Source organism: Pristiophorus japonicus, chromosome 14, assembly GCF_044704955.1.
Source record: "Pristiophorus japonicus isolate sPriJap1 chromosome 14, sPriJap1.hap1, whole genome shotgun sequence".
Taxonomy (NCBI): Eukaryota; Metazoa; Chordata; class Chondrichthyes; family Pristiophoridae; genus Pristiophorus; species Pristiophorus japonicus.
Genome location: NC_091990.1, coordinates 42,011,109 through 42,024,029, shown reverse-complemented (window position 1 = coordinate 42,024,029; position 12,921 = coordinate 42,011,109). Strand labels below are relative to the sequence as shown.

At 41.3% G+C, this 12,921-nt stretch overlaps 1 protein-coding gene across 4 annotated transcripts in view; it reads right to left on the bottom strand.

Annotated features, from left to right (window-relative positions):
• The window catches only part of zmym4.1 (zinc finger MYM-type containing 4, tandem duplicate 1), a 91,052-nt gene that overhangs the window by 50,233 nt on the left and 27,898 nt on the right, over positions 1 to 12,921 (bottom strand). For all 4 annotated transcript variants that reach the window (XM_070899193.1, XM_070899196.1, XM_070899195.1 and 1 more), the window contains exons 5-7: positions 12,677 to 12,844; positions 9,589 to 9,667; positions 6,187 to 6,454 (exon numbers count right to left, since the gene is read on the bottom strand). In XM_070899193.1, the coding sequence (XP_070755294.1) occupies positions 6,187 to 6,454; positions 9,589 to 9,667; positions 12,677 to 12,844 (515 nt within the window). The remainder of the gene's footprint in view (positions 1 to 6,186; positions 6,455 to 9,588; positions 9,668 to 12,676; positions 12,845 to 12,921) is intronic.

The following is a 12,921-nucleotide window of genomic DNA, read 5'->3' as shown; positions in this document are numbered from 1 at the left end:
TAATTAAATTCCAGTTTTATTAATTTGAAATGTGTGATATTTTAAAAGTTATTTTCAGTGTTTGTGTGTTTTGGGGGGTACTCCCATTCATACTTATGTTGGTTCCGTATATACAGAATTACTATAAGAGTGAATTGGGATCCCCTTACTCTGATAGGTGGGCTGGCCCACGTGATCCCATTAATGCATACAAAACCCTTACGCTTCTGGGATACGTGTGCGTCTATGAAGATCTTCACAGAGAGGCCCAGGGCCGCAAGTCTCCGAATCTCCGGAACCACCAGGTACTTTCGGAGACATTTTTGCGGTCGGAAGCGGAACTGGCGAGGACTTGCATGACAATATTTCCAAGAACCATGAGTACTTCAGATTTGTACATTTTGATTCGAGGTCCATCAGGAATTTTCTTTTTGAATTTGATTCTAAAATTCATGGGTTAACCCAACACAAAATATGTAATCTTACAAAATTAATTCTTATTGAAATGGATAAGATTCTGAGGGGGCTTGACAGGGTGGATGCAGAGAGGATGTTTCCCTTCGTGGGGGAACCTAGAACTAGGGGGTATAGTTTCAGAATAAGGGGTTGCCAATTTAAAACGGAAATGACGAGGAATTTCTCCGAGTGTCATGAATCTTTGGAATTCTCCACCCGAGAGAGCTGTGGAGACTGGGTCATTGAATATATTTAAGGAGGAGATAGGCAGATTTTTGAACGATAAAGGAGTAAAGGGTTATGGGGAGCGGGCAAGGAGGTGAAGTTGAGGCCAAGAACAGATCAGCCATGAGCTTACTGAATGGCGGAGCAGGCTCTAGGGGCCAAATGACCTACTCTTACTCCTTTTTCTTATGTTCTTAAGTTCTTAGGATTTCTGTTGGTTTCAGGAAAAGGGTTTTGAATAAAGGGAGAACAGAAACTTGGTTAATTTAAAAAAAAACTTATATGGCAATTGTTGCTGGCAGTCAAATAGACAAAATACAGGATTCGTTCAGGTAAGAGGGAGGACTAAACTGGCTCAAAAGCGCGCTACCAACAAAGATGAAAATCAGAGTTGGTACAGTGGATTGGGGAGTGTTTATGGATTTTCAGAAGACATTCGGTAAGGTTCCATACAAGAGATTATAAAAATGAAATTGGAATTGGAGGTAACTTTTTGGCATGGATTGATAATTAGTTGGGAGTTAGGCTAGAAAGAGTAATGATAAAGGGGATATTCTTTGATTGGCAAGGTGTGACAAATGGTGCTCCCCAGGACTCAGCTTTGCACCATATATATTAATAACTTGGATGAATGAAGAGGGGAACATGGAGATGGCAGAAACTCTGAACAAAATGTTGTTTCAGTTTTTACGGTAGAAGACACTAACAATGTTCCAACAGTAGATAGTCAAGTGGCTATTGGAGGGGGGGGGGGGGGGGGGGTGAGGTGAGGAACTTAACACAATCACAATCACTAAGGAGGTAGTAATCCGTAAGATAATGGGACTAAAGGCAGATAAATCCTCTGGACCTGATGGCTTGCATCCTAGGGTCTTAAGAGAAGTAGCGGCAGGAATTGTGGATGCATTGGTTGTAATTTACCCAAATTCCCTGGATTCTGGGGAGGTCCCAGCAGATTGGAAAACTGCAACTGTAATGCCCCTATTTAAAAAAGGAGGCAGACAAAAAGCAGGAAACTATAGACCAGTTAGCCCAACATCTGTGGTTGGGAAAATGTTGGAGTCCATTATTAAAGAAGCAGTGGCAGGATATTTGGAAAAACAAAATTCGGTCAGGCAGAGTCAGCATGGATTTATGAAGGGCAAGTCATGTTTGACAAATTTGCTGGAGTTCTTTGAGGATGTAACGTACAGAGTGGATAAAGGGGAACCAGTGGATATGTGTATTTGGATTTCCAGAAGGCATTTGACAAGGCGCCACATAAAATGTTACTGCACAAAATAAAAGTTCACGGGGTTGGGGGGTAATATATTATGGATAGAGGATTGGCTATCTAAGAGAAAACAGAGAGTCGGGATAAATGGTTCATTCTCGGGTTGGCAATCAGTAACTAGTGGGGTGCCTCAGGGATCAATGCTGGGACCTCAACTATTTACAATCTATATTAACAATTTGGAAGGAGGGACCATGTGTAACGTAGCCAAGTTTGCTGATGAGGAAAAGCAATGTGTGAGGACACAAAAAATCTGCAAAAGGACATAGACAGGCTAAGTGAGTGGGCAACAAATTTGGCAGATGGAGTATAATGTTGGAAATGTACGGTCATGCACTTTGGCAGAAAAAAATCAAAGAGCAAGTTATTATTTAAATGGAGAATGATTGCAAAGTGCTGCAGCACAACGGGACCTGGGGGTACTTGTGCGTGAAACACAAACGATTATCATGCAGGTACAGCAAGTGATTAGGAAGGCCAATGGAACTTTGGCCTTTATTGCAAAGGGGATGGAGTATAAAAGCAGGGAAGTTTTGCTACAGTTATACAGGGTATTGACGAGGCAAAACCTGGAATACTGCGTGCAGTTTTGGTTGCCATAATTACGAAAGGATATACTGTTTTGGAGGCAGTTCAGAGAAGGTTCACTAGGTTGATTCCAGAGATGAGAGGGTTGACTTATGAGGAAAGGTTGAGTAGGTTGGGTCTCTATCCATTGGAAAAATGAGAGGTGATTTTATCGAAACGTATAAGATGATGAGGGGGCTTGACAAGGTGGATGCAGAGAGGATGTTTCCACTAATAGGGGAGACTAGAACTAGAGGGCATAATCTTGGAATAAGGGGCTGCCCATTTAAAACTGAGATAAGGAGAAATTTCTTCTCTCAGAGGGTTGTTAATCTGTGGAATTCACTGCCTCAGAGAGCTGTGGAAGCTGGGACATTGAATAAATTTAAGACAGAAATAGACTGTTTCTTAAACGATAGGGAATAAGGGGTTATGGGGAGCGGGCAGGGAAGTGGACCAGAGTCCATGATCGGATCAGCCATGATCATATTAAATGGTGGAGCAGGCTCGAGGGGGCGCATGGCCTACTCCTGCTCCTATTTCTTATGTTTTTATATCCAAGTTTGCAGATGACACTAAGTTAAGAAGTATATAGTAAGTTGTGTATGTGAAGGCAGGAAGTTATAAGGAGACACATACAAACTATGTGAGTGACCAAAGCTATGGCAGATGGAACTCAATGTAGGAAAGTGTGAGGTCATCCACTTTGGATCCGAGAAAGAAATAATCAGAATATTTTCTGAATGATAAGATGATGAGGAGCTGGGGCAGAGCGATCTGGGTCTCGATGTGCACCAATCACTAAAAGCTACAAAAAGTAATCAAAAAGGATAATGGAATGTTGGTCTTTATCTCAAGGAGGTCGGAGTAGAAAAGTGAGAAAGTGACGCTTTTCAGTTATACAGAGCCTTGGTCAGACCCCATCTGGTGGACTGTGTTCGGATGTGGTGACCACACCTCAGGGAAGACATATTGACCTTGGAGGGGGTGCAGTGCACTTTACCAGAATGATACTGGGTCTTCAAGATTAAAATTATGAGGGCCGGTTGCATTCACTTGGTTTAAATCCGTTTGAGTTTAGCAGGTTGAGGGGCAATCTAATAGAGGTGTTTAAAATGGGAGAGAGATTCGATGGGGTAATTATATCTTCTGGCTGGGGAATTCAGAACAAGAGGGCATAATCTTAAAATTAGAGCTAGGATGGTTAGGAGTGAAATCAGGAAGCGCTTTCTCACACAAAGGTTAATGGAAATCTGGAAAACGGCAGTGAATGTTGGGTCAATTAAAATTTTCATGACAGAGCGATAGATTCCAATCTGCAGCAGCTGCAACTCACTTTTTAGTGACCACATTGCAGCAAAAGCAATTTTTAAGTAGGAAAGCATTCACACTGTTTTTATACTTTTCAGTTACATTCAAGGCATTAAAAAAATTGCACTGTCACATATTACAGAATTGAGGAAGCATTTTTCCCAACTAAGTTTGAATACATTAGAGCAAAAGGATCCGGTCTGAAATGGTCCCCCTTCAAATATCCAGTTACAAACACTCTGCTCTCCCTTTTTTGATTAAGACACACTACTCCACAACCAATAACAGAGGCCTTATAAAAATAATGTAACTGGAACAATGGGGAGAGGCCTTTTCTCCACAGAACAAGCTCCAACTATCAGCTATCTGTAAGGCGATCAAAGACAAGGAAGGTATTGCCCTGGCAGCCTGGTATAAGCCATCTAATGATTTTTCTTCCTTTGGGCACATACCCATCACCTCCAGGATGATAGGTGGGGATGTCAGCCTTGGAAAAAGATATCTCAGACTGGGCATGAGAGAGAGATATGAGATACTTAATTGGATAAAGTAAACCCAGAATGGTTCTCGGTATGTCATGGCAGCAGGACAACAGGGCCAAGTCCAGAGTTGTAAAGTGTAAATTTAGGATAGGTTGTAGGAAGTATTTCTTTACAAAAAGGGTAATGAACCAGATTTGCATTTATATAGCACCTTTGTTGACCTCAGGACATCCTAAATAGCTTTGCAGCCAATTCAGTACTTTTGAGTGTAATCACTGTTGTAATGCGGCAACCAATTTGCACAGAGCAAGCTCCCACAAACAGCAATGAGATAAATTGCCGGATATTCTGTTTTTTTAGTAATATTGGTTGAGGAATATATATTGGTCAGGACACCCAGGAGAACTCACCCACTCGTCTTCAAAATAGTGGCAATTTGATCTTTTACGTCCAACTGAGAGGGCAGACGAGGCTTAACATCGCATCTGAACTACACTGGAGTGTTAAACTAGCTTTGGTGCTCAAGTCTCGAGAGGGATTTCAACTCTCAACCTTCTAACTCGGAAGCGAGAATGCCAGCAATGAACCACAGCTATTTTTTCCCCTACTCTCTGATTAGTTCCCTGTTTCTACCATGAAAACCATCCAAGCTCAAACTTCAGCCTACAATAAATTTGTCAGAAAACTGAAAGGTGAACTGGCAGTCAGACACAAGAATTTTATTACACTAATTATTCACTGATCACATAGAAAAAAAAGGAAGAAAAATTGGATTGGAGTCAAATTATATCTTTATCTGCGGAAATATTTCCAGTAGGCACTTTAGACTCAAGGGCACACAAACCATCGTTTAACAAAACAAAATTTTTTTGCATTAAAAAGTTAAAAAGGCATAGCATCTTGATCTGACAACACATTGAAATCTTTCCTTATTTTCTCTGACCATGAATGAAACCTCTCAAGCAGCTCGCCACAAACAGGTCAATATTCAGCATGGCTTCTGGCAGACATACCAAGACTGGTAAGCAAGAAACCAGAAAAACGTTACTTTGTAGCTCCTTTGCAATGTCATCTATGGTAACAATTATTACTATTGGTTGATTGGTCAAACAATGAGCCTGCTCGAAAGCAACACACAGCTAACTAATCAGCTGCTCAACCGAGTTACTGATTCAATTGTATTTTAGTTGATCTGTCACAAGTGGCTCTTGGAAGATGAAAATAATGCAGAAATATGGAATAATTGAATGAAGTACAAATAAAGAACTACACGTGGACGTCACTGTATAAACGAGGCAGTGCAATAAACAGCCTTGGAATAAAATTGAAGAACTACGTGATCTTTGTTCATAAATAATTTTTGTCTGTAAAAATGGCCTCCAAGTCAATAAAATATACTTCCCCTTTAAAGTTAGTAACCTGTTTTGAACACAAACACAATGGTGCTTTGAACTAGTGTTAGACATAGAAACGTCCCATAATATTACATATTGTCCATTGGTCTCTGTACAAAGTTAGTTAATTATCCACTTGGTTAATGTAGTTACTTAGCCTTATTTTAAAAAAGGATAGCAAGTTAAAATATATATGGATACTTTGGTATAATTACAAACCAGTAATCTAATTGAGCAGTTTACATGTAACTGAACAAAAAAATGGCCATTTTGAAGCTGCTTTGGGATATCTTCCCGACAACATAACTGTTCTTTCCACTGGTTGACTGATGGGGTTTGGCAGGAATTGCTGTGCTGACTTACAACTCTACTGATCAAAAGTAGAAAGCATAACTTCTCATTCTCCTAGGCTAACCTTTATTAGGAAGGAAAGGCCTTTCATGCTCACCTCAAAGTGGACAGTTAAACCAAATACTATTAAATTAAAGGCAGGTCATACTTGCTGCAGAGATAGCAGGATTTTTTTGAAGGAGGAAGAGGTCTTGGAGTAGGTGCTGAAAATCCAGTAAGGCAGAGAGTGGAACAGAAGAGCTGGGTTGAACCTTTCCTCTGATAGGCAGTCTGTCCCTTCTGTAGAATCTTCTTGCATCCCGAACAGGTGACCCGTACACTCATAGTTGGAGTCGGGGCTGGCTGTCCACTGCCACCTGCAGGTGACTTTGCTGTGCTGAGCGTACTTGGTGTATTTTGCTGCACCAACTGAGATACTGTAACACAATAAGACACTGCCTCATAAAAATCTGCTTGAACAAACTTGCAATTCCAATGTGCTTGTGCCCTTTTTATTTTATTTTAGCTGAATATACAAACTTTTTCCCCCTAGCTCCAAACACCAAGTGCAGCCTCCTTAAGTTCGAGAGGGGAAAAATATCATGCTTTTGATCACCATCTAGTGACCCCTGTTGGAAGTGCATATCTGTACTGGACATTAGGCAAGAATTGGATTTGGCCTAGCTTTGATGACCCCACGGTCTAAAATCCTGCTGACCCTCACGGTCAAAGTTTACATGTGAATAAGGGTCATCCGGAGGACAACCAACACGAATGGAACCACACTTCAGCCAGGAGGAAGAGATGAAAAATCAACAAGGAAAAAGACTGCTAAATATTTGGCACATTTTTTTTTTAATGTAAATACAATTGCCTCCCTTGATGCAAATGTCCTTTTAATGGGAACATTAGTGTAGAAGTACGAATGGGCAAAGTTCTTCACAGTGGCACATTCAAAACCGGTTCTGATTAAATCAATAACTATAAATCTCAATTCTTGCTAGCAGACCATATATTAAGTAATTATCCCTACAATAATGCTCTCATTTATTTATATGCCATTTCATTTCCAATATATTCAACAGCATTTGCAGTAACTTAATGTTGCAAAGTCCTTTTTTCTCTAATGTATAGAAGAGCTAAGAATACCTATATTTTCAAAAATAATTTTGAGGCAGCAGAATGTTGATTATGCCATGGAGTGGGGAGACGCAAGTTTGAGACTGCAATTCTCTACTTGGTTTCACTTTGCTCCTGTCTCAGGGGAGCGATCTCTCCCTCACATCCACCCGCCCCCCCCACCATCCCTGCCCGTTGTTTATGTTTAGCAACTGCAAAGTTCTAATGTAAAAGTACCTTCTATGATTGTACATTTGGAATCTCATTGGGGAATTGATGGGAGTGAGTGAACACGCTCATGAGAGCGCTCGCATGAGCAAGGACATGAGTGACAGCAAGTGAGGTCCAAGCCTACTGTCGGCACACCTCTCAGCTAGTAGTTAAAAGTCCTATCCTATTAGCCAGGGAGACCACAGGGAAACATAAATGGAAAGAAATTATGAATTTAAACAAAACGTTACAGAAGGAATCTATTTCAGAAGCATCATGTTTGTATTATTTTGTTAATCTTTCTTCTTAGACCTGACTTTCTGTAGTTGAAGTTTTATTGGGAATAAGTGGATACAACGGAATCCAATTAGTGATGAATTTAGCCAGTAAGCTTCTCAGCCTTTCCTATTTGAAGCACTGCTGAGAATGGTAGAGTTTTATTTTGTTGCATTCATTGCTTTCAGCCCAATATTGGCTCTCTGAAAGGAGCACTGGTCAGTTCTTGGCAGTACTTTTAATAGCTGAACAGTGTTATGCCAGAATGCTAGTTTGAGGTGAGAGCAGTGAATGGTACAAACCAGAAGCATTAACATTCTTTTTCGGACTTTCATTCTGAACCCTGCATCAGAGAGAAGTTGAGCAGCTATTTAATTAACAGTTTACGGTTCAGATGTTTAAAAGGCTCATCAATGCTGAGCAGCAAGGTTTTAACAGTACAGCATAACTCCTACAGATTAGTACTGTTACAACTGCGGCAACTGTCTTTCAATAATGTGGAATTGCTACCAAAGTGATCAGTGCAACTGAACTGCACTGACAATTAAAATGACTACAATAAGAGTATTAGATTGATTCTGATCATTATCAGCAAATCCAGTCATTTTAAATGGAAGATGTTTGCAATGGTCCAGAATCCTTTGAGCTTTTCCTGCATTCCAGTATAGTACAACATACCAATCCTAACCCGTTGGGACTGAAGACAGTTTACACTGGTGATTCATCGCTCACAATTTGATGTATGGAATACTGATGGCTCTAATGAAAGTGGAGTAGTGTGACTAACCATGTAAAATTTGAATCTGGGAGAAAGTACCATTTATGTACAGCAGCATAGTGTTGGAGGAGTGCAGCTGACAGCAATGTGCTCCAATCCTCCACCACTGAGATATTTTTAAAAAACTCTCCCTTCCTACTCTTTACTCGTAGCCTAGCTCCCAAAGCTAATGTTTTAAGCATGATTATTAAATTTGGAAAGGGTCTGTGTCAAACAGCTCCTAGGAATTGCCAACAAGCTTTCCTTTTAAAACGATCACCTCTGTTCAGATTACTGATGGGTGCGGTCTAGTGCCATTCAGATTAATGGTGCTCTATTGCACAATACATTTTTTTAATGTGTTTGTTAATGCTGAGTGGGGTGTACCCTCAGCTACAAAGATCTTGTCATCAAAGCAAAGGTAAAGGTGGGAGCCAGAAACATCTCAAGAAACTCTAAATGGGGAACTGATCCAAGGACCTTATGAACTATTGCTCTTGCCCTGTGCTATTCAGCAGCTGAATATGCCTGTCCAGTAGGGGAACGCTCCTCACATGCCAGTCCTCAACGCCGCCTGCAGAGCTATTTCTAGCTGGCTGAAACCTACGAAGGTGGATGATCTTCACCTGAAGGCAAGTTTCATCAAGAGTGGAAACGTCAAAGCAGACAAGTGATCCCTGTCATCCACTTTCTCAACGCGAGCCAGCAACTAAGAGGCTCAAGTCCAGGATCAGTTTCTTACATGCTGTCCACCCCTTGGAATGTAATCCCCACAGCTGTAGACTAGATGCTTGGCCAAAGGATCTGCAGACAAAGTCAGATAAGCTGTTTTTTGATCTTCCAACAGGAGCCAGTGAGATATGACCTACTTGGCTGTGTCTCAATCGCTTCAAGACTGGCAACAGCCACTGCAGAGCCCTCATTCAGAAGTGGGGATATAGACAAACTGATACTACCGACTGCGACTGCAGAAAGGTATCTCAAACAATGGAGCATCTCCAAGATTGTCCTCCACTACCAGAGCCATGCAGATCTAAAGATCTGAGGGACTTCTAACTGTCGAGCCAGAGCCTGTGTGGAACAGTGGGCAAAGAAAGGTGTAGCGACAGGACGACGAATGCAGAGTTCTTTCCTATGCTTTTAAGACTCCTTCCTCCGTGTAGAAATTCACTGGTCTCTAACTCCGTAGCAGTAATGTACAATGCTTACCAAGGGGACTGCCACTCACTGAGAACACTGCACTGATTCGGATATCAGACTCCTGAGGCTTGGAATGTTGGCCATATACCTGAAATAAAAAACAAAAAATTATTTTTGTTTTCACACTTGCATATACAATATACTCCCAGCCTTGCACTTCTTAAATTACTGCAAAATGCCGTGCCACAGATGAGCAAGAAAAATAATTTGGAAATATGGCTTTAGTTGATGATAACTCTTGCCTCTGGATCCAATCCAGGACTTGAGCACGTAATCTGTGCAGTACTCTACAGAGGGAACGTTGGCGGTGCTATCTTTCAAATAAGATGTTAAATTAAGGCTCTACCTACGTGTTCAAGTGAATCTTGAGGATCTAAGGGCATTATTTGAAAATGAACACCAAGTTTTACTCATGTCCTAGACAATATTCTTTTGCCTGCTAAACCAGAAATAGCTGCTTATTTCCCGTTTACTGTAAGCAAAACAGCGGTCACGTTTGCACTTCAAAGTAACACACTGTATGTGACGTATTTCGAGAAATTTCTGAAAGAGATGATGAGATGCTACAAGTCTTCTCATTTCCCAATTGACTTTTGTAGGAGTTCATAATTCCTCATACAGTAAGGTCCTGGACTCAGCCCTGCCATTGGGGAACCATAGAAGTTAAGGCTTAGTAGATACAGAGAAGAATCATAGCCATTTAACGCACAGAAGGACCCCATTTCGGCCCAACCTTTTCCTGTCGGCCAACACAGAGCTATCCAGCCTAATCCCACTTCCAGCTCTTGGTCCGTAGCTGTGTTGGTTATGGCACTTCAAGTGCATATCCATGTACTTTTTAAATGTGGTGAGGGTTTCTGCCTTTACCACCCTTTCAGGCAGTGAGTTCCAGACCCCCACCACTCTCTGGGTGAAAAGATTTCCCCTCGAATCCCCTCTAAACCTCCTACCAATTACTTTAAATCAATGCTCACTGGTTGCTGAACCCTCTGCTAAGTGAAATAGGTCCTTTCTATCCACTCTATCTAGGCCCCTCATAATTTTAATATACCTCAATAAGGTCTCCCCTCAGCACCAAAGAAAACCCCTCCAGACTTTTCTCATAGCTAAAATTTTCCAGTTCAGGCAACATCCTCGTAAATCTACTCTGTACCCTCTCGAGTGTAATCACATCTTTCCTGTAATGTGGTGACCAGAACTGCATGCAGTGCTCTAGCTGTGACCTAACTAGTGTTTTTCCAGTTCAAGCATAACCTCCCTGCTCTTGTATTCTATGCCTCGGCTAATAAAGGCAAGTATTCCATATGTCTTCTTAACCACCTTATCCACCTGGTCTGCTACCTTCAGGGATCAGTGGACATGCACTCCCAGGTTAGTTTATTCCTCTACACTCCTCAGTGTCCTACCATTTATCGGCGAGAACATGCAGAAATCAAGCGCAGGCAGCGGAAAGAGCGTGTGGCAAACTTGTCCCACCCACCCTTTCCCTCAACGACTATCTGTTCCACCTGTTCTCATATTGGACTATTCAGCCATCTAAGGACTCAGTTTAAGAGTGGAAGCAAGTCTTCCTCAATTCCAAGGGACTGCCTATGATGATGATGACCATTTGTGTATTCTCTTGTCTTGTTGGCCCTCCCCAAATGTATTACCTCATACCTCCGGATTGACTTTCGTTTGCCACTGTTCTGCCCACCTGACCAGTTCATTGATATCTTCCTAGTCTACACCTTTCTTCTTCATTATCAACCACACAGCCAATTTTTGTATCAGCAAACTTCTTAATCATACTCCCTACATTCAAGTCTAAATCATTGATTTTATACCACAAAAAGCAAGGGACCCAGTACTGAGCCCTGTTGAACCCCACTGGAAACAGCCTTCCAGTCACAAAAGCACCCATCAACCATTGCCCTTTGCTTCCTGCCTCTGAACCAATTTTCGATCCAACTTGCCAGAAGGATAAACAATTTTTTCCTCGAAAAAAATGGAGAATCAGGTCACCTAGATTGTCCTGTAGATTAAAAACGCCACCTGTCACAATACCACACTATATAAACCAAAAGGTTGAAGGATTAATTCCAGCAGTACCGAGTTAGCTGATTTTATCCAGGGCAGCAATTGGAACAATTGCCTTGCTGTTTCTGCGCTCAGAAGAGGAAAGAAGAAAACACAAAAACAGGCACTGCTTGTGAACTCGATGGTTATAGAATGACCCTGTGCTGAAAAGTGCCAGTGTATAGATGTCAGGTGAAAACTGGATCCAGCATGGCTGTGGTGACTCCCATAATTGAATACCCCACTGACACACACTACCTAGCCTCACAAATGAAGAATAGCAATGTAGGTGGTAACAACAAAAATGGCACTGGAGGGTGCCTGGCATTCAGCAGTGCTCCAGCAGGCAGCAGAGTCTTCAGGAGACATGGGAATAAAATTGGTAACAAAATAAAGGAAAAACTGCAACACGATGTGATACTGAAATCAAGAAGCTCTCAGTTCAAACTCTAGCCTTCCCCAAGTTACCTGACCCAAATTTGAGCAGCAAAGTAGCACAATGAATAGCCTCAATGTCCACAGGCTGCAGAAGGGGTTTGAAAAGTAACCTCGGTTGCAAAGTGACTTCAAGTGAAGACAGACTGGACTTGATTAACATGCCCACCACAATTGAATACCCCATCAACGCTGGTTGTGCATGAAGCATGGTCAGTTGAGTGGCTTACTACTACAGGAGTAGACTGGAGTAGCAAACACTTTTATGTTGTAAAATAACACATATGATTCTCCCACATCATCAATAGGGAAGTTGCTATCTTTATGGCTAAAACAATAATACATTTGGAGCTCCAAAAAATTGCTCTGTTCCACCCTGTCATTACCTTCAAAAGTATAGCACTGCCCCACCAATGTGAAGGCGAATACCAGAGATATTTGTACTACATTTAGTATTTCCAAAGGACACTGAATTTGCATATCAATAGGAAAGCAGGACTTGCATTATATAACATCTCATCACATTATATTCTCATTGTTCATTTATTTCATTTGTTGAAGTTTGTTACTGTATTTTGCATGTTAAAAGCAAATGTAACTTTACCTGTAAAGAATCAGGCTCGTCCTTAATTCTTACACCTCCTTGTGGTGCCACAGCTTTCTCGTATCCTTCATCTAAAGGTTCGTCTTTTATTTTCATGCCTAGCATAAAACTGGAGTTGGAAGAGTTTTTCGGAGCTTCAGTGTGTCGGTGTGAATTTGAGCTTTTTTCCTAAAATGAGGTGAGAAACAAAACTTAAATATTGTTCAAAACATTTTTAAACGTTAACTCACCAGCTATCCCTTGCT